Here is a 21,910-nt window from a genome sequence, read left to right on the forward strand (position 1 = left end):
CTAAAGAATCTTAGCTGCAACTAAACAAGCTGGCTGGCCTTTCATATATGTTTCAGGTGTCTTATTTTATTTTATTCTTTCTTGGTTAGAATGCACTGAATAGAAACGAATCAATAGCTATTTGATAACATTCTTAATGGTTGCTTAGGGATAAACACATCAAAGTAATTCAGTCAAAATACTTTATAATGAAAATCAACTGAATTAGATTCAGATCCTATTTTTTGTTGTTGTTAAAACATTTAAAAGCAAACTTATTTTCTGATATAAGTGAATTTGTTCTGTTGAAATACCCTGCTATAAGAAGTCCCAGCTGCAATAACATATTTTGCTATTAAGATATATTACTTTGTTAAATAAGGAAAAATACCATGGAAGTTTATCGAAGTATCAGTGGTGAGAGAAAACCTGTGAATCGTTTAGAACTATTCTTGATCCTACATATTGTGATTATGATCAGAGCTTCATCCAAAGAGTTTTTTCTTAAACAATCATCATCCAAAACCGTTTAATGTTTCGTATCTTTATTCATTGAACTTAGATTCTGCAGTAATCTGTTGAGACAGCTAGTGATTAATAAAATAACACACTCAATATTGAAGTATTCACAGTAACGATAGTTTAAATTAGGAAAAAGTAACAACATTAAATAACAACCAACTACTGGCAAACACAACCTTAAAATCCATTAACAACATTCAAAATTAGATGCAATCCTCAGTGACCAAAATGCTCTTTGCAGGAGCTTATTTTTTTTAAGCACCAACTGAAATGAAACCAAAGAAGCAGGATCTCAACAGCACTTTGAATTGTGCCTGGAAGTTTAGAGTTTAGCCAATGCAATACTTGGGGCAAGGCTGAATCCAGAAGAGTCCCCAAATGAAATGAAACCAAGTTGACCTCTTTTTCCTCCTACAGAACAGACTGGGTTGCTATCTAAAGAAGTAATGAAACCACTGAGCACTGCTTCCAACCTCCAACCCTTGCAGATAGTTTAGACTATTGTGTTTGATGGTATCCACTGGGAGGTCTAAAAGTACCAGGAGTGTACTTCCCCAACTGAAGACCTTACAAAGATAATCCACTAGAGTAACGTCACCTCTATCGCAAGCTCAGGTCCAGATAATCTGCCTCTTCATGGGAACAATGTAGTTGTCTTCTAATAATTATGTCACTATAACCTTGTTCCAGAAAGGAAACAATATTATTGTCCAAAACAACTGGATTCTTCATCCGCAATGGAAGGCTCAACCAGAACTTCTTTCAAGGCTGTAGTATCATACTCTCTCACAGTGTGGTGCTGATGAGTTCCCAGATTGCACTGAGCATACCCTCATCAGCTTCGCTAAAAGTACTAGGAAAGGCATGGATGAAACCGGTGAAGAACAGAACTCATTCTAGAGAGCAGCCTGTTTGTATTTCACTGAGGTTCACTGATCAAAAGACATCTCTGGATGATATATGCAGACATTATCACAGTCACGTTACTCTGCCCATGAAGTCATCTCTGGAAAACCTGAGTGATATGATCAGTAAAATCCAGGGCAAAGTGATCACCATGGCCAAGCAGATCTACATGTTATTACTTTGCTAAAATGGAATTTCCCAGTCTTATTAAGAAAGCGGGAAAGTATCCTAATCATTCAATGAAGAGAATTGAACCTTGTTCCCACAGTGTAGGCCTGAATTTAGTTTGCACTTGTGCCTAGTCAGATTCATTTCATACCAGTGCGCCAAGGATTTTTACTGCCATTTTCTCCTGAAGCCCCTAAGTAAAGGTGTCTTCCAAGATCAGGTAATAGAAAAAGATTGGTTGAGAGCAATTAAAAGTGCCAAGAAAACCTCTTAGTGCTAGTGGCCAAACAAGATGAAATTGCTCGGCAGATGACTGAGAGGCTGTGCAAGCATCTGCTAAAAAGCATTTGGATCCATTAGACATCAGCGAGTATCTGAATGGGATCTTTCATTTTAAAGAGTTGGGTCGCAATCAATTGGACCAGGAAGTAATAGGACTATGGAAAAGGCTGATACCCTCCATATGCCTTTCATGAAACTGCTCCAAGGGAAATACGAAGTCTAATGTGTGTATTCCTATGTGTGACAAACTTGACCTATGGTCTTTATGTAAGTCATGAATTCCTGAGCTCTCCTAGCCAATAGTGCACGTAGACTGAAACCTCCCAGCACAACAGGTGAGCAAAACCCAACACCGACCCCAAGCACAGAAAAGCAGGTAGAAACTCTATTGGGCAGGATGGTTACACCAGTAAGTTTCCTGCCTTGCCCTTATGGCCCAAGCATTCGTACTCCATCATTTCAGAAGCAAAATCCCTAGCCAAGCTGAGTATCTTTAAAGATCAATAGCATTCCCACCCCACCACTTGATCCTCTCAATTCTATCTCAATCTGACACAAACAAGAACTAAATACAAGGTTTCCCTTGTATTCTTGTAGCTCCAAGCCCTTTCCATCATTAACCCATCATGACTTCTTCCCAACTTTCCCACCAACCAGCCAAACGGTCAACATCCCTCCTATACAACCCTTAAGACTTTCATAGCAATGGGCACCCTTCCTCTGTTGCCCTAAAACCAGCCCTCACCCCCAACTTTCTCACTGAAAATGGCCCTCCCACTTTGCCTGACCCCAAAGTGGTTGACCACAAATAGCCCTGCAGCTGGAATCTCTTCTGGACTTCCTGACCCCACTAAGTCAGTAACATTGGTGACCCCTAACATCACTGGAGCCTCTCAGTTTAACCTATGTCAGGATAGGTTGTAACTGGCTGGCTTTATACCTGAGCTGGATATAAAAAGGACTAGGTTGTAAAAAGAAATGGGTTGCGCTACTGCCAAGCGGGATATGCAGGACTAGTCAAGAGGAGCCAGAAACATTTATTTGAAGTTACTAATGGTAAATAAGATGCAATTATTATACCTAAAGCTTCACATACCATCCCCAACAAAAAGTGAATGGTCCAAAAAGCATGACACATGACAAAAATTCATGTATTATTTTACCTGAACCTCTTTATCTACTAATAGAGATTAGATGAAGCTCAAATCAGTTATAGGCCACAATATTGCAGGGTTATGGATACTTTCAAAGGTTTCAAAAACTTTTGACAGATTCACAAACTCACCACTGTATTCTGCCATTAATTGAGGGAATATAGAACCCTGAAATATCAAAAACAAACACATTTATGACAGACTAAATCTCTTCACTGGAAGTCCTGGCAAGCTGCCATCTATGGCTTCCATTGATAAGACTCATGTAGCTATTTCAGACTATAGAACTGAGTACTGAATTGAGTTACTCCATATCCAGCAATGTGTGTAGCATTTAACGTTAGACTTACTTGAATTTAGAGATACTATTTTAAGAGGCTCAACGTCACTTTTTGATATACCTGCACAATGTTTAGTATCTATATTGGCAAAAATATGTAAACTGTGTTTTGAAAAAAAAAAATTGTGGGAACTTATATCCTTTAATTCCAAAATATCTGTATGCAGATAAAAAAATAAATGAGCTAAAAGTCTGGCTTGCCTTCGCCCAAACCAGACTTTCAGCTCGTTGGAATGAAAACTATTAACTTCCATTTGACAAGGTCTCAAGAGGTCTTTCATTCACCATCTATTTAATTCTTCTAAGTAGGAATGCCAGGGAGAGAATTTTGGAACTTCAAAGCCTTGGTCCACCCCCCGCCCAAAAAAACCTCTGAATTTTGGTCCACGAAAAAGCAATTATTTCTTCCCATCAGAAAAATGTTTATATACAACAAATTGCAGTTGACACACTTCTGGCAATGCTTTTCAAAGCTGCATTACGTCTAAAAAACCTTTCTGATGCAGATTTGAGCACACACATTGCTCAAGATTCATTTTTTTTTCAAAATAACATTATAAAACTGTTAAAGGAGAGAGAAAAGAAAGATTTATTAGGAAGGCTTTTAAAATTACAGTAGTTTGACCTGTCTCTATCTATTGACTGAAGTTAGTAATGTTATTCAACAGATATCTTCTCCTGAAGTACTACTTATCCGTCCATTTGTTGTACCGCGTTTTATATACATTTAAAGCCTGCAACTTAAAAATAAAAGTACCATCACTTTTGTTTCTGCCACAGAAAGAGACGTGGATGCAGTCTTTTTCAGTGAGAAAATTCAGACTTTTGCCACACACATTTTCACATTAATTTACCCATTCTTCTTTAAAAAGCCAGAAAAAGATTCCATAATTCCTTGCTTTCAAAAGGTGAAGCCTATTATCAAAGAAAATACCACATACTTAAAGATCTGATCTAAGTTCATAAATTGCATGTCTTTTGAAAATCAGCTGTACTGTGGGAGCAAACACACAGGCTTCTTTGTCTACAAATGAATGAAGTCTTCAAAAGAACCTACTTTATTTTACAAAAGGAAATTTCCATAGGATTCAGAGTTGCAAAGTACAGGTAGTCCTCGACTTATAATTACAATTGTGCTCAGAATTTATGTTGCTAATTCAGAAATTTGTTAAGAGAGTTTTGCCCCATTTTATGACTTTTCTTGTTGCATTTGTTAAGTGAATCACTGCAGTTGTTAAATTAATAACACGGCTGTTAAGTGACTCTTGCTTCCCCATTGACTTTGTCAGAAAGTCGCATGTCCCCGGGACACTGCAACCGTCATAAATATGAACCAGTTGTCAAACATCCAAATATAAATCACGTGACCATGGAGATACTGCAATGGTCATAAATGTGAGAAAAGGTCATGTCACTTATCAGTGCCATTGTAACTTCAAAAGGTCTAAATGCATTGTTGTAAGTTGAGAACTATCTATACTGGCAACTCATCATCAAGACCACATCCCTAATGTCCAAGTGAAGGGATGTGCTTTCAAAGTATTAAAATAGCCGATTAAAGCCATGAACTACTAATATCTAGCCCTCCTTCCCTCCCTCCCCCATCCAAGTTTTATATTGTACCCAGTGAAAGATTCAAAAGTGACATGGTAATTTCCCTTCTAATTTTCTTAGAATTAAATTATTCCATAAATACAATATTAGAACACTTCTGAACTCTGGAAGAGCTCAATTATAACTAATAGCAATAAGTCCAGCTCGATCATGAACTGCTTTGTTCCAATTTACACTCTTTCCTTTTATATTCCAGCACACAAACACATATAAACTTCATAAATAGTGCATACAATGACATTTTAATACCAAGAGTTTTCTTTTGAGTGAGGGAACTGGGGACTAGAAAATGACCTGTACATATACCCAAATATTTTAAACACCTATAATTTGTTAAACTCCAAACTCTCTATTCCCTTCCCCATTTTTAAAACCATTTTCCACTTACGATTTCCAGCATCAGAAAGCCAATAAAACCACCTCATCGTTAATACTTCTGTTAACTTTAAGGAAACAAATAATTTAAGCTCAGTGGCTTTATACTCCCCTAAAACAAGCATCCCCCTCAAATAAGTTCCATGCTTTGCCTCCAGTTCTTTCGACACTACCCAATGAAAATCAGACAGTTTGAGTGACAAGAAGCATTGATATTATTTCCCTTACAATTTATTTACAAACTTCCCATCAGCACTGATGACCCTGATGTTGTAAATGAACTGACAGCTTCTGTATCATCATCATAGCACCTGACTGGCACCTCAATCAGAATATCATTAATCCCAGGAGACATGATCCAAAGAGAAATCAAGTGACAGAGAAATAAACAAAAAACTGACACACATTTAACTTAGGTAGTTGGTCCAGGAAGGGAATGGATTCAACATTGTAGTTGGCTTTGAGGTGTCCCAAGGAGTTACATAATCAGTGTATTAGACCAGAAGTTACGTGAAAGTGCCAATTCTGCTTCTTCTAGCTTCACCACAAAACTGTCAGTCGTACGATTTCAACAGATGAGAAGTCAATGGAAAAGATGGAATTCCATCAGGAAAAGAATAGGGAAGAGCAGGCATGGAATGGTAGAGGAGGCAATTAGGGGGAGTCAGTCCATAGGGGTTCATTTTGCACTGGGTGGTTTATAGGGCTCCAGTAGAAGACTTGAAAAGGTATTCACTTTATCAGCTCCTCGCACTTCATGGGGTAAAAGTGGCAACTTTACAATATGAAAGTCTTCATAAAGGTCTTCCATCTGGATAAAAGGGGGGAAAAAAGGAACAGTCAAACAATCCTAAAAACCTAAGAATCAGGATTAAGAATTATGGCATTTTCTATTTCAATTTATCCTGTTGGGTTAGAAAGTTTTACTGTGTTTATTCTTCATAATCCTTCTTGTACCATCTTAATTCAATGTTAGGTTTAAATTCTAAACACAATTTGCATTTCAATACATTAAGTATGCTAAATTTGAGGTTTGCTACATTTTTATAGCAGATCAATTTTTTTTGTGCAAATTATTCTGTGGAACTAAAGTTGTATCTTAGTGCAATTTCACTTATACAACTAACTCACCAGATGATCCTTTGTACTATTACTATCTGTTCACAATGTCACAGCTGCTACTTGTTTTGTTGGTTAGGCCTTCATACATACTGAGTTCTTCCCAAGAACCTAGGATATCATAATTATCAGTGTAATATATATGTGGATCCAAACAGGGTGGCCTTTTGGAATTGACTGATGGAAATTCTGCCAATGCACAACTTTCCTAAGTGCTGTCCAATATGTTTTGGTATGTCACCCACTGGGCCACACCACTGGGGCTACCACAGCCATTTTATGCCATAATCTTTCAATTTTGATTTACAGATGTTGATACTTTGTGATTTTCTCCAATTCTTTCTGTTCTATTCTACTAACCTCAGGTATTGTCAAATCAGTTATTAGGTCAGCCAGAAGTTTAGATGATTATTATTATACCCTCCAGAATAACACTGGGCTTTAAATGCTGGGCTCAACGAAATTCTATCTGAAGTCAGTCATCCTCAGAGTAAGATTTAGTGAAATAAGAGTCATATGAAGTCATATAAAAGGGAGAGGGGGGAAATTATGAGAGAAAATATTAAATTAGAGAAACACTTGAAAGGAAAGTGGTCTGGGACTAAAAAAGAGATAGAAAACATTCCTTGAAAGCTATGAAGACATTAAAGAATAAAAAGGGGAAATTACAGAATCCTGATGCGAAGTTTAGAAAGACAGTCAGAAAGGTTGAGAACTTTAAAGGAAAAAACAAAAGCTAAAGCAAGAAAAAGATTTTTAAAAAAAGGAAACAGCAGAAAAAAGAATAGAAATAGGTGAGCAGTTTGACAAATATAGGCAACTGGACACTAACTTATTTAAATATGACAAAAAACTACCATCCAAATTAGTTATTATATACATCTTTTATATTATCTAAAATATTTATAATCACAAGGGTTACAGAAAACTGTGCACCCCATAGGCATATAAAAACAAGACAAGAGCATGACATCCTAAAGAACAGCATATCCAGAAAAACAGCTAAAACATTTTCTGCCCTCTTCAGCCACCTGTGATCAGTTAAATTTTAAGTGCTAATGAGTAATGGACAACTGGATTTTATATACCTTCAGAAAGGCTAAACATTCACTGTGAAACAAGTGCTGAGAATATTCTAAAGCACAATACTTAAGCCTTAAGGGTTGAAATAGAATTATTAACTTCTAGCTAATTCCTGTTATACAGATCAGGCCTGCGCAATCTGTAGTGGGAAAGGGCTACACTGACATATTAAAAATCACTGCAGGCTGCACAGAGATACCTGGTGTTGCACGGCTGGCCAAGCAGCAGCAGCACTAGAACTGGTGCTGGCCTAGAAAAACTGAGGTGCTTGGCAGTGTCTTTTGGTGCAGAGACAGCAAATTTATTATCACATAAGGCTGTTTGGAAGACTATGCAGGCCTAATATGGATTAATATGTTCTCAGTTTATCAGGGAATCTGCAGTGCTTCTAATCATACCTGGTCAAGGTATTTAGACTGGATTTTATGCCGAGCCTCACACATCTTGCAAGGCTTGTCAGGGTCAGGAAAGACCAATTGATTGACTATGATATTATGGGTGTCAATTTTGCATTTGGCCAACTCCTGGATAAGCCGTTCTGTTTCATACAGCGATAGGAACTCCGCAATGCAAACACAGATGAAAGTGGTTTGTTCCTGTAACACAAACAAGATATAATTAGTTCAATGATGTGAAGAAGTGCATAGTATAGTTTTGTTTCATTCGCTCTCCGCGGAACCCATCATCAATGCAGCTGCCTCTTTCTCCATTCCCTCTCATGTCTTGTCATGTTTTAGAAAACAAGAATTAGTGACAGAAATAAAATATGAAAAACAGAAACAACTTCTCCTAAGCACCTTAAGGTTTATTGAAATTTTAATAAACATAGGAAAAAATATGCAAAAGAAAAGAAAAAATAAAAATTCAGAAGATGCAGAAGAAAAATAAAATTACAAATAAAATACGAATAAAAAGCTTTTCTCCATGTAGCCTAATTGTCAACTTTTCAGTATTATTTCAGCAAAAAGTCAATTAGGAGTTGTGAGAAATATAGAACAAGTAATTTATCCCTGATCAAATGGTCCAACTTTATAGTACTTCTTTTTGCTCTTCACATTTAAGTCATTCCAATGGCATCGTAGGATTTGATCATTCATCAATCTCCTGATATTTAAGAAGAGTCTTCAAATCTTTCATCAGCTTTAGTCAAGTTTATAAATTTCATAGCGAGACATCCAGAATTTGTCACAGCTATTTCATGTCTAGATCCTTTTCTTGATTTTTCTGTATTTTCATGTTGGTTATCTGAATGTTGTCTTCCATTCCTTCAAACTCTATAATGTCTATTTTTTCTCATCTTCTAAAAATTTATCCACTGACATCTGTATCCTTTTTGAGACATTACCTATTAATACTTGAATTTAATTATTAAAAAACCCTTCAAGATAAGATTATAGCTTGCTTATCCATTTTAACTCTTTTCTGCCTAGTCCTTTACTTCCCTCTAGTGTCCATTTGCAACCTCAGTTGCAAGTCACAGTTCCTAATGAGTTCAGTTCCTGAAAATTTCAGTCATTTTCTGCTAGTATATTATTTAATTATATACTTGTTTTTCAAATCTTATAGCAAAATGAACCAATATGTCAAATATCTTTAGTCTTCCCTTCCAGATAAACAAACACTTTTATACAGTAAGCGTGAAGCCAAGCCACAAAATTTGTACAATGTACAATTTCAGAAAATGTCTAGAAAAGACAGCTTGTGGGTTCTGTTCTTTCGTTAGTCATTTTTGACCTATCTCTAATAACCCATTTTTAAAAAAATCCTGCTTGAGGACTCTTGTTGGCAACACATCAAATTGATATTTTAATTGGAATATTCTATTTTCAAGTTTATTCAGCTACAATCGGAAAGATCAAATAAATTACTCAAATAAATATTACATGAAAAACAGATTAACTGCATTTACTTGTAACTGGCTAATTAATGTTTCTCCCCATTATTAGAGGGATGGGGAGGGAGCATGTATAATTTTTTTTTTTGAAAAGCAGAATGGGACTGTAACCCCATAAACTAGCTTGATGGCCAAGAACCAGTACTTTTGCTCAATTTTTATGCTGTACAACCCAAATGCATTTATGCATGATTTTTTATAACTTTTATTATGTTTTTACATAGATAAAAGACAAATACAGAAATATATAAAGAGAAAATGGTGCAGAAAATACAAAAAATAATAATTAAAGAGGTAACTTTCACCCTTCTTCACTGAATTACAAACTCTAGCCCTTCTCACTCAACATTACAATAATCCCTTCAACCTGTTCTTCAATCAAATCCAGAGATCACTATTTCCTTTTTTCTATTTTCAGCAAAAGGTCTATAACTTTCCAATCTTTACATTTTATATATGAATAAACTTGACTCCAGTCCTATATACCTTAATGACACCAGTTATAACTAATGCCCTGTAATTTTTCCTATAATATTTACATGGAACTGTACCTGAAAACTACTCAACAACTTCTTCCATGTCAGCTGGCATGTCCTCCTGCATGAATTCAATTACATGGTAACAACAAATGATAGTAGTGGTGCTGTCCATGTGTGGAATTAAGAAAAGATTGGACAGTCATTTGTCTGGAATAGTTTAGAGCAGGGGTGTCACCCTTGCGGTCCGTGGGCCCAACTCTGGTATTCTGTATTCTCTATTTAACATAGTGAAACATTGGTGAATAAAAATGGTCCTAGTTTAAGTAAGTTATTCTTTGAGAATGTAGATGCAGGAAGAATCATCCACCTTTCCACACAACCGCTAAAATGAATATGTTTGTCCAATTTCCAGGAAGAAGTGAATCTCTTTCAGATCTGCTTATGCCTAGAGATTATATCCTCACTAATCCCTCTGCTTTTGCCATACTTACTGGATCTTTGAACTGTTCACTGACAGAGCGGATAACAGGAAGTGTTTCTTCCAGTTTGGAAGCCAGCTGGTCAGCATTCATGTCTCCTAGGCCAAGCATGTTACACATCTAGTAAAAAACAAAAATTTGCAATGATGGGCAACATTCAACAGAGGGCAAATCATAATTGTAGTATAAGGCAAGTGAAAGAGAAACTGAAATAGGCTAACCAACTCAGGGCAGAATAATCAAGCACAACAATATACTTTAGTGCTACTACATCTTGTTGGTTGTCGACGGAATAAACAATATTTTGATTTCTATTCCATCCTAGAAGCCATGTCACATACCAGAGCTGATAATTATACACTATTCCCCAAAGCTGTATTGGAAGAATAATACTAGAGTTCAAGCAGGAACAGACAATTGGTAGCATTCAAGTCAGATACTAGCGTAATATTTTTATCAATAAAGTCTTATGCTTTTATGTTGCAGATGATTCTCCTCCTTTACCTGGGATATGAAGGGACTGATTTGGTTCTTTATTTGCATCAGTCGACCTAGTCCCCGCTCCACGATTGTGGGGAAATTGAGCAGCCGTAATGTGTGTCCTGTGGGTGCTGTGTCGAACACCACCACGGAAAAATTCATTCCTTTCACCAACCTGTTCAGGCCAGAAAGAGAACACTATCGGCATGTTTCAAAACAGTATTATTCCCAGATTGCTAATTTCTATTGTAGACGCCAATTAAAATATACTACAAATCTTTCTCTCACAAATCAAATGATATCCATAAATATGAATTTTGGTTTTTCATCCCCTCAATGAAAATGTGAAATGCAGAATCTCGGCAATTTGAGTTCTGGTCACTAGACAAACACAAGATACATACAAGAATCTTATGAGAGAATTGTATATTCACAGCAGGCCATGAGTCTGTAACATAAATGAAATCAGCATCACAAATGAGAAGTCCACATCCACATCACATTGGACTTACCGCTAAAGAAAACTGTATTACATGTTACATTTCTGAATGCAGGTAAAAAATTTTTAGCCTTTGCTTCCAAAGAGAAGTTTTAAATACACAGCAGGGTAAACGATGAGCCCGATACTTCAGTTCAAAATTCTCACCTCATCACTTCAGCGTAACTCATTGCTTCATCGATACCAGGAAAGGCACTCATGGCCTCTTGCATCATCTTCTTGCCCATACTTAGCATATTATCTTCCTCAAAAAATTCATCGGGAAGCTCAGCCACACCCAAGCTAGGATCAATCTCCTAATAATAAATCAGGACAGAATAATTCAACACCACCACGTAGAAGCTGCATCATGAAGCCATTCAATATGAATGCTTTGAGTGAAACAACAGAATTTATGATAGGAAAATAATCTACATGTAGACCTCAAGTTTGTTAAATTTTGGCCCACTTTATGACCTTTCTTGCCACAGTTGTTTTAGTGCAGGGGTGTCCAAACTTGGTCCCTTTAAGACTTTTGGACTTCAACTCCCAGAGTCCCTCAGCCAGCAAAGCTGGCTGAGGAACTCTGGGAGTTGAAGTCCAAAAGTCTTAAAGGGACCAAGTTTGGACACCCCTGTTTTAGTGAATCACTGAAACTGTTACATTAGTAACATGGTTGTTAGGTAAATCTGGCTTCTCCGTTGACTTTGCTTGTCAGAAGGTTGCAAAATGTGATCACATGACCCAGGGACATTACAACCATCATGAATATATGCCTCAAGCACCCTCTGGTACAATGAAGAATTCACGCTGGATTTGATGATAGTCAAACTCTTGATGCAGCAAAGCAGCCCCAAACCATAACATTTCCACCACCATGCTTTACAGCTGATATCAGGTTATTCTGTTGCAATGCTGTCTTTGGTTTTTGCCAAATATGTCCCTTGGTATTATGGACAAATAACTAACTCTTTGTCCAGAGCACAATGTTGCAGAAGTTATGGTCTTTGTCTACAGGGTCTGAAGTAAAATTTAGTGTTGCCCTTATGTTCTTTCTAGAAAAGCAAAGGTTTCCTCTTGGCACACCTGTCATGAAGATCTAATTTATGCAGCTTCTTCTTAATAATGCACACTTTCACATATGTTGTGGCAAAATCTACCTGTAGGTCATGTGACAAAACTTGGGGGTACTTAAGAGACTTTTTTTGCAACTTGCATTCTGCTCTCAGCCTGAATTTGTAGGCTGGCTTGGCCAGAACAAGCTGGCAATTATTTGAAATCTTCTCCACTTGGAATATCTTCTTGAACAGAGAATTGATGGTTTAATCATCTGCAACGGATTCTCATTTTAGGTATTGAGGTGGCAATAAATGAGGATGTGAACTTACTTTTTCCATAAGATAAATTTGCATATTTAAATTACAGAATGGACTGCAAAATGTAAACAGTGTAACTATCACCTGTGTTAGATTTCCTTTATCAATATTATTGAAAGATAAATATATGTTGAAATATGTTGCAAAAGTCAAAATTTTCAATGGGGTGCACTTACTGTTTATATGACTGAATAGGAGTCATATCCACTGTTGAGATTGGAGGTATTTATTCTCTCTCTGAGATTTATTTATGTTTATTTTTAACATTGATATTTATATTTTAAATGCATTTTATTGCTTATTGTACATTGTCCAGAGTAATGTTTTGATTAATAAAATAATTGCAATAAGGCAGTCCATTTTTTAAAAGAATGCCCAAATATTTACAAAACTTTTAGAAGGAAAAGCCTTTACTAATAAGGAGACAAAGTAACTGGAATAGCATATTCTTCAAATAATTTGTGAGTATTATTGTATTATTTAAGATAAAAATAAAATAAATTTGGTCCAGATCTTTCTTTCTACACAACATGTGCACAATTTTAACATCCGAAAACATGTTATTTATCTTCTCAGAAGTACACTCACCATGGCAAAAAGATTATCATAACCCTTTACTTTGGTGGGAACCTTGGAAAATTTCTGGTCAAACGCATCTGAGATGTTATGAGCAGGATCAGTAGAGATGATGAGGACACTCTCACGTACCTTGGAGAGCTGTACAGCTAAGCTACAACTGGACCACAAAAGAGAAGCAAGAAGCAGTTATTAATACAAGCACGCAAACTACAAATAGGACAAGCTCCTAAAATTCAGATCTGCCTGTACTGAAGGACCATATGCAGAACTTTTAAGATTTATCCAAACTATTTAGTAAATACAAATTTAAACTAATAAATTGCAAGTGATTACTGCATGCTTTTTTTAAATGAAGAAACTACTCTGAAGGAAAAAGATAATACTATAACAGATATTACACTTGTGAATTATTGTATTTAGGACAGTTGAAATTTTGAATGAGGCAATTTGCAAAAATAGGATTATATATTAGAAAAAATCTGAGACATTTTACTGTGCTTTGTATTTAAGCTTTTTTTCTGCTGCAAAAGACAGCTGTGGATGTTTCTATATAATACAGTACTATAGTTCACAACATAAATACTAAGTGATACGATCTCAAGAGGAGTCATCATGCAACCAGACCTGATTTTATTACCATTTTACCCCAATCATTAAGCAAATCACATGGTCATTAAATAAATCCTACTTGCTCAGTTGATTTTCTTGTCAGAAGCCTGGTGAAAGGAAGGCCAGCTCATTTGGGTAGTTAAGAAACATTCCATTTTGGACTCCACAGATCGGTGGAGGAAGCATATGAGGTCAGACACTAAGGTATAGTTCTGGCTTTTCCAGGGGAAAGCAGGCAGTCTGGCATGATTCTTACATACAACTGAGTCAACAATACAGAAATCTAAACCTTAGAGCATTTTGGTTGTTTGCATCCGACAGCTAGAAAGGTCACAAATCCTGATCACATGACAATGCAACCGTCATAAATGTGAAGTGGCTGCAAATCCCCAAATTATAATTGCATGACTGTGGAGGTGGTGCAATGGTCATAACTTCAAGGATGGGTCATAATTTTCCAAGGACATCATAATTTTGAATCAACATTCAAGGACTACGTGTACTGTAATTGTGAAACATATTTTTATTTACCTTGATGGCACTTTGACTTCAATAATAAATTATTATCCTATGGACACTTCTTTTATACTGTAAAATAATCTTACATTAAGTCAAAACAGTGCTTTGGCAAATTCATTGGAAAACTTTCAGTGTTGAAAGAATGCAACTTTAGTAATTTAAGATAAGAACAGCCCTCTTAAATTCACTTCTAAACATCACATATATAGTATTACAGCTTTCTCCAATCACATCCCTATCTCAGGATAAACCAATCATGAGAAACCATTTGATAATTGATTATGAGCCATACAGTACATTTATGTGCATCACATAATTATAAATTATCACTGTAAAGTTAGACTAATTAAAAACCCATGCTTAAATCTAACACTACTGGTACATGCCAATGCCTTTCAATGTTTCTATCACAAATTCTGTTTTATGATTCCAAGGTAACTTGGAACAGAAATATTGCACAATAGCAAATCTACCACAAATCACACCGTTTTTGTCCCTTGAAAGTGCAAAAACTGTTGTTGGTAGAGTTCAACCAATGGGATGGGGAATCAAAGAGAACGCCAGGTCTTAACTTCATTAATCCGGATTTTTTTTTTAAAAAATAGGGCATTTTCTAACTTACAGTTTGAAAACTTTTATATACATGTCAGAAAATATTTTCAACCCACTCTATCAGGAGCCACGAAACATTCAAGGTCATTGAGGAAGGAAACCCAGAGCTACAGAGACCTAAGCAAGAATAGTTTAAACCTTGACTTTAAACAGAAATTTCAATTCCTAATTTTATTTCAGATTTCAAATGCAGCCAACGATCCTTTGGGAAGAAATGACGCCAATCCTGCGTGTTTCCTTACCCCTCAGGTTTCTTCACAATAATTTTACATTTTCATTTATTGCAAGGTCCTACCACTCACCGTCGTCCGGCTTCCTCTGCCAAATAATAAAGGTAAAGGTTCCCCTCGCACATACGTGGTAGTCGTTGCCGACTCTAGGGGGCGGTGCTCATCTTCGTTTCAAAGCCGAAAAGCCAGCGCCGTCCGAAGATGTCTCCGTGGTCATGTGGCCGGCATGACTCAACGCCAAAGGCGCACTGAACGCTGTTACCTTCCCACCAAAAGACGTCCCTATTTTTTCTACTTGCATTTTTACGTGCTTTCGAAACCGCTAGGTTGGCAGAAGCTGGGATAAGTAACGGGAGCTCACCCCGTTACAATAGGGATTCGAACCGCCAAGCTGCCGACCTTTCGATCCACAAGCTCAGCTGTCTTAGCCCTGAGCCACCGCGTCCCTTTTACTTTTTACTGCCAAGTAATACGAGGCAGCAATTCCAGAGGTTGGGTGTCAACAACAAGGAGCGCAGCAGCACTTTCCCCCCCCCGGATCCCCCTTCATCTTGATCCTTCAACAACTCACGAAAGCAAAAAACACCCGCCACTTTCCCTGCAAAAAGAGTAAAGCGGCGCCCGCCATCACACTCCTTGACGCCGTCCGACTCACCTGCAAGTGGTTTTGCCCACACCGCCCTTCCCGCCCACGAAAATCCACTTCAGGCTCCGTTGCTCGATAATGTTGCTCAGCGTCGGCTCCAGCGGCTCCACATCAGGCGCGTCCTCGAACTCGTCCGCTTCAGCCGACAGCCCAGATGCCACCGCTGCCATCTTGGAACAAAATCACGTGACAAGATGCCCGGCTACACCATTTTAATGCGGGGCTCTAATGTTAAAAACCGGCGCATCAACATTTAACAGGGAGAGAAACGGCGCGTCGCCCTCTCCTTGTGGGCCTCCTCTTGGGTTTAAATCCTTAACGTCATCATGTCAAATCACCGCATCACAAACAGATCTGGCGCCAGAACAAACTACACCCCTTTACCTCTGAATGGCTGGTATATTCCCATCTAAAAAGTTGAATCGGATTGGTCGCTTAAGGTACCTTTCCCGATTGGCCTCGGCATAGCGGAAGAAGACTCAAATACCCGCCCCTCCTTTTCTCCGATTGGCAAAGATCGCTTTCATCTTAAGCGGTGATTTAATGTGTTTTGATTGGCCGGAAGAGCTGTCGATTTAAGTCGGGCCCTCGGAGAGCCAGGCGCCCCAGTCCGAAAAAATTTTTCACTTCGACGTGCGCGTGGCCCGACCTTTAACTACAGAGGCTTTTTCCCGGGATGCTTTGCGGCGGGCAGGCTTCGTAATCGTTTCCCGTCATCCTCCGGGCGCGCGCAGAGTGGGCCAGAGAAGGCTCGAGAGATGGCCGGGGTGCCAGCGGGAGAAGGCCAGGCTTCCGAGGCGGCAGGACCGGGCGGCGTCAACGTGTTCGCCAACGACGGTTCTTTTCTCGAGCTGTTCAAGCGGCGCATGGAGGAAGCCTCTGCGTCGGGAGGAAAGAGCGGGCGAGAAACGGCGATGGCCGGGGCCGAGAAACGGAAAGAGACCGAACCGCGGCCAGAGCCGCCCGGGGACCAAGAGCCACCGGGAAAGAAGCGGAGCGGGAACGCCCTCAGCTTCGTAAGGGATCTGGGCACTGACCTTTTTCTCTTCTTCCCCTTGTTCCTCCTTTTTTCCCCCCCTTGGCCTTCCCCGAAGGACCGAGGCTTGGAACCCTTTTTGTCAATTTGCTTTCTGTCAAAAGTAGGATGTCTTTAATAAACACAGGCAGTCATTCTCCGGGTGCCGCCTCTCTAGACTATTCGCTTCCACCACCCCTAGTATTTGCATCCCTACTCCCCTATAAAAGAGATTAATTTTTATTAAAGCAATACGATGTTAGCAGGAGCAATGTTACATTTTCTTCTTCCTCCTTCTGAACTCTTCCTCCCCCCTCCCCCACATCTGTTTTGAAAGGCATCATATTAGACCCATCTTTCTAAGCATGTCTTGGGGTATTTGTGGCTATTTAGTACATTCCCCCCCTCACTTTCTCGCTGTATTAGTTCCCCCTGTCCCCCCACCCCACCCCAAATACGAGTAGAAAATGAACTGATCCACAGTTGTTCACAGGACTGTGATGCTCCATGCTTGACACCATTCATTCCTGGGCAGGTTTATATGGGCTTTGTAACTGCTGGGCTTCATAATATTGGCTGAACTCTGTGCCATAACCCTAACCTTGATTTGATAAGAGTCTGTGGTGACAGATGTCCCAACTTGGAGTTTTCCTTTTGTGAATGTAAAGCTGCCATTCTTGACATGCATATAATATAGGTTGTTGTTTTTTAAAAAAAAAATGGAAGCAATAGAGATGGAAACACTTTGATCTGTTAGTACGGAATGCAATGTGCTTTGCTTTTAGTTGTCTTTTGGAAAACTTCATTTTAGGCTGATTCAGCCTTTATTAAAGCACAAGTAAATTAAGTGGAATGCATTAAAAGTCTATCAAAATGTTTTTGAAATGAAATTGCTTCCCCCCTCCTCATACACATTTCTTGCTAGTGAATAGTAACAGACGTTTCTTAGCACATTATTTTTTTGTATTCACAGTTTTAAAGTCATCAGTGTGTCTCTTGGAACCCAAATGAAATCTTTTTGTTCTTGTTGATGTGATACAATAAGTTTGAAATATACTGAACCATTTTTATTTGCACTGGCTAGGGAAAATTGGAAGTATGACTTTATTCACCTACATCAAGCATTAATTATAAATTTGAACATGAGGAATAAAGTCTGTTCTGCATTACAATGAAATATACTCTTGGCCATATTTATTGACCTGTAATTCTAATTGGGTTCAATGGAATTTACTCCTAGATATCTGTAGGCATTGTAGCCTAAACATTACAAATAAAGATGTTTTATTTCCAGTCTTTAAAATGTTGGGTGGAAGTTTCTAATTATAAACTGTTTTCCAACATGTATGTTTCCATCACCATATATAAAACAATTTGTACTTGCAATGCATGTGGCATTGCTCCAGAAATGGATTGGGGAGGGATTGGGGAGTGCTGTACTATCTAAAAGTGATAATTGGAATCCCTGTTTTGTTTATTGCTAACTGAAATTGACATTTTCTATTTTAAACTGTCCTCTTCAACTGAAGATCAAAAATTCTGTTTTTCAACATAAAAACTGAATCACATACATGCTTATATGGTATTGTAAATACCATTTTTAAATGTATGCAGAAGGCCTTTGCATTTGTATGTAAGATTATATATAGCATACACCACACTTCCCAAAATCATAAAAAAGATAATTATTTTGAATTAATGTTGTATTGAGTCTGCTAACTTTATTGCTTTCATGATTTTGAGCAAATAAAAGTTCTTCACATAATGTATTCCAGATTGTTATATTGTAGGGAAATAAAAGTAAAAATAGAATGGTGTTCCTATTTCCCACCAGGCAGCAAACCTGAACAGAAATTGGAATACTTCCATTTCTTGTTACTTGTTAATGTCTTTTAATGTTTGGGCTTAACTGTACAGATGTATTGGTGAACACTGCTAAGGTGCCCTTTTACCCTCCTAGCACAGCGGTGTAGGTAACGCTCGGCAGCTCTGTACAGACTGACAGGTGTGATGGCGAGCTAAGATGATCTAATTGAAGGACTCCCTATACCGTTATATAGTGGGCAACATTCCCCTTGCAGCTCCCAGGCTCGTATAACGGTTGCAGTCTTCTATCCCTTCACCCAGGTGGGCAAGCGGAGAGGGGGCAGCAAGCTAGCCCTGAAGACAGGAGTGGTAGCCAAGAAACAAAAGACAGAGGAGGAGGTAAGCTGGGACACATCAGGAATAATAAATTGAGATGAGTTTAAAACCGTAGTTTAAAACTGACAGCTGGGTCTGACCTTATGGCTTGGGAAAATAATGACTTGTTTCTTGTTCTTTTGTAATAATATTCTTTATTCATTTCCTAAATCTGTTTTAAGTGAGATGTTGTGTCCATTTTTGGTGTAAAAAATGAATTTAGCTCTAAAAAGATCAGAGCAGTAATAATATCCTGTTATCCTAACTGCACCTTATGTAGCAGATTAGAATGAGACAGGGTAATCGGAAGTCCATGCAGTAAGTATTGTGGCTGACTTCTCCAGTAAAATTACAATCTCTGTGTTTCAGTTGAATGGCTTTCCTAGATTTATATGTAGGCTGGTGTTCATGAGAACTGGTACCCTAAGAATGTTTTTAAGTTCAGTTGCTTAAATGTGTATTCCGTAACTGGCTCCCTTTTTTTTTTCTGTTGTAGGTTTTGACAAATAAAGGAGATGCATGGGCGAAATATATGGCTGAAGTGAAAAAGTACAAAGCCCACCAGTGCAGTGATGATGATAAAACCCGGCCTTTAGTGAAATAACTTTTATCTCCAGCCTGGACTGTCTGTGATGTACATAATTATTTAAAATATCAAAGGAGTAGTGCTGTCCCACAAGACTGAATGCTGCCATGGCAGCAGGAGACTTGCCATACTTTTATATTTGAAAATTTAGAGCCTCCTTCACTGATTTATTGTTTTTCCCTTCTTCTGAGAGCTAAGAACTTTGACTTAGTTGCCAGATTTTTAATTTGTAACACCCTCTCTCCAAATAGTGGAATTGTTCTGATATTTCTTTCCCAAAATCATCAGGCAATATACCTTTCCTGATAAACCTTCAGCATTGAGCCTTTGCTTAACATTTTCTGTACCCCTGAACTTTCTACTATAGGACATGCTAAGAAGCTCTCTATCAAATTCAGTACCTCTTACTGCTGAAGATAAATTTAAGATATGGTTGCAAATAGTCAGTCAGTACTGCAGACTGTAATAATTCCAGAGCTTGAAGTAATCCCTCTCTTTTCATTATGAAAGACAAATGAATCTGGATCTCTTGATATGTTTAATGTCTGACTGTTCTGTAGTTGCATTTATGCCCGTGTTGTTCTCTCCCTACTCCAATTTCACTGCATATTGCAGTGAATTACGGAGTTTTGTATTTAATTCCAGCTGCTTCTTAAGCTTTTTCCTAGCCTTTTCCTAAGCATGCTCCAATCTAATACTGGGGGGTATCCTGTGCCTGTCTACTAAGAAGCAGAACACTTGGTCTGTTTTTGTACCAAGTATTACATATTTGAGAAAATCACTAAAATTACCTTAGGTGCGCTCTGCAATGAATTCTAGATAACTATATTAACCTTTGACTGCTCCTGTGTCCCACTCCTAGGTGTTTTGAGCAGAGGTCCTTGGCTCTGAAAGCAAGAACTCGGGTCTATAGCCATTGTGTTGATAATGGGTTTTTGCATGCATGGGACCTATGCTCTTTCATCACTTGTTTACGTATACGGAGTTTGGTTTCTTATACTTTCCATAAAATACTGTTGAAATGGAAAGCACCTCACGTGCATTTGGACACTGAAACTGGGCATGACAATTTCATATAAGGGCTTCTGGTACAATCCCAGCAATTGATTTCAAGTCAGGGAACACTAATGAGATCTTGTTTTCTGGTTGGCATAAAGAAGCTATTTTTTTGTTGTGCTGGAATTGGGTTTCGCTTCTAAATGTTATCCAGTTTGTGCCATTTTCTCTAAATAGATTGGGTGATTTTTGAACTGCACTATTAATGCGATATTCACAAAGAAGGATTTGTACTCTGGAGAAAAACAAACTGAGGTTTGATCCCACTGTTTGGGTCTATTTTTTTCTTCTTCAGTCATCACTGTTCATCACTGGACCTGATCTATTAAATAAATTTCTGCCATGAAAAGGCCATTGGTTTCCACATTCAGTATACCTTGGGCCTTTGTGTAATGCATTTGAAGAACAATGCTTTCTTTATATCAGGGTTCTTTAAGCATTTTTGCTGGAATTTTACATAAAACATCAGAGTGTTCTTTAGTGTAACTAAGAACTCTCATTACAGGTTTTACATGCACAATGAGCATGTAGGAACTATTTCCGAACATGGTAAGGGAGTGGTTAGACAAAACAAAAATTCTGTTTTTGCCTCTCATAATATGAGAGATTGCTGTTAAAACACCAGAAAAAAAATAAAGGTTTGGTATTTTATTTCCAGCTTCCTGTAAAGTGATGCCAATTTTCTTCTTTATTATACATTCGATCAGGCTTACGACTCTTATTGCTTTTGACTTCCACAGCCCAGATTAGAGTACTAATCATCCTTAATACAGTAATATTTTTAAATACAATTTTGTTGTGAATATTTGTTGGTACATTTTTTCATATATTTTTTCTAGGTCGCATTATTTAAACATGCAAAGACATTAAACTGTTTACTGAAGGTATAACCATAGCATCCAGATTTTCCTTTGCTTATGTGGTAACAAGTCTTTAAATACAAGTGATACTGGTCAATAGTTTTCAGAAGGTTGAAAGCTAAATGGAGTTGTTCTGTACTTAAAATAATTAAATTGTTTTCCATAAATATGCTTTGTGAAGTTAGAGAAAATGATTAATTTTCTTATTGTAATAGTGCAGCCAAGAAGTTTATTTCTAAACCGTCATGGTTTGCACATGCATAGACACTACTAGGTTCGTGCATGAGAC

The 21,910-nt window shown here is 37.8% G+C and overlaps 2 protein-coding genes across 3 annotated transcripts; one reads left to right on the forward strand and one right to left on the reverse strand.

Annotated features, from left to right (window-relative positions):
* Positions 1-507: 507 nt before the first annotated feature.
* Positions 508-16,248, reverse strand: GET3 (guided entry of tail-anchored proteins factor 3, ATPase). 2 transcript variants are annotated; one of them, XM_058166237.1, is made up of 7 exons: positions 15,933-16,248; positions 13,317-13,464; positions 11,521-11,669; positions 10,899-11,049; positions 10,407-10,514; positions 7,941-8,138; positions 508-6,151 (listed from the first exon to the last, which is right to left on the reverse strand). In XM_058166237.1, exons 1-7 carry the CDS (start codon positions 16,091-16,093, stop codon positions 6,020-6,022), a joined length of 1,047 nt encoding a protein of 348 aa, XP_058022220.1. In that variant the 5' UTR covers positions 16,094-16,248; the 3' UTR covers positions 508-6,019. The 2 variants fall into 2 exon arrangements, with proteins under 2 accessions (XP_058022220.1, XP_058022221.1); XM_058166238.1 differs by lacking the exon at positions 15,933-16,248 and adding an exon at positions 15,350-15,761.
* Positions 16,249-16,542: 294 nt separating this feature from the next.
* TRIR (telomerase RNA component interacting RNase) lies at positions 16,543-21,651 on the forward strand. The gene is made up of 3 exons (XM_058166239.1): positions 16,543-16,939; positions 19,066-19,143; positions 19,616-21,651. Exons 1-3 carry the CDS (start codon positions 16,682-16,684, stop codon positions 19,721-19,723), a joined length of 444 nt encoding a protein of 147 aa, XP_058022222.1. The 5' UTR covers positions 16,543-16,681; the 3' UTR covers positions 19,724-21,651.
* Positions 21,652-21,910: the final 259 nt, after the last annotated feature.

The sequence above is a fragment of the Ahaetulla prasina genome, chromosome 2 (assembly GCF_028640845.1).
Source record: "Ahaetulla prasina isolate Xishuangbanna chromosome 2, ASM2864084v1, whole genome shotgun sequence".
Taxonomy (NCBI): Eukaryota; Metazoa; Chordata; class Lepidosauria; order Squamata; family Colubridae; genus Ahaetulla; species Ahaetulla prasina.

What these genes read in the sequence shown, in the direction of transcription:
- GET3 (XM_058166237.1), bottom strand. Translation starts at nt 16,093, where the DNA reads ATGGCAGCGGTGGCATCTGGGCTGTCGGCTGAAGCGGACGAGTTCGAG. An exon ending in GTGGGCAAAACCACTTGCAG is followed by an intron (nt 13,465 to 15,932) that starts GTGAGTCGGACG and finishes TTTGTGGTCCAG; the next exon opens with TTGTAGCTTAGCTGTACAGC. An exon ending in GTGAACAGTTCAAAGATCCA is followed by an intron (nt 8,139 to 10,406) that starts GTAAGTATGGCA and finishes TTTGTGTTACAG; the next exon opens with GAACAAACCACTTTCATCTG.
- TRIR (XM_058166239.1), top strand. Translation starts at nt 16,682, where the DNA reads ATGGCCGGGGTGCCAGCGGGAGAAGGCCAGGCTTCCGAGGCGGCAGGA. An exon ending in GCGGGAACGCCCTCAGCTTC is followed by an intron (nt 16,940 to 19,065) that starts GTAAGGGATCTG and finishes CCCTTCACCCAG; the next exon opens with GTGGGCAAGCGGAGAGGGGG. An exon ending in AACAAAAGACAGAGGAGGAG is followed by an intron (nt 19,144 to 19,615) that starts GTAAGCTGGGAC and finishes TTTCTGTTGTAG; the next exon opens with GTTTTGACAAATAAAGGAGA.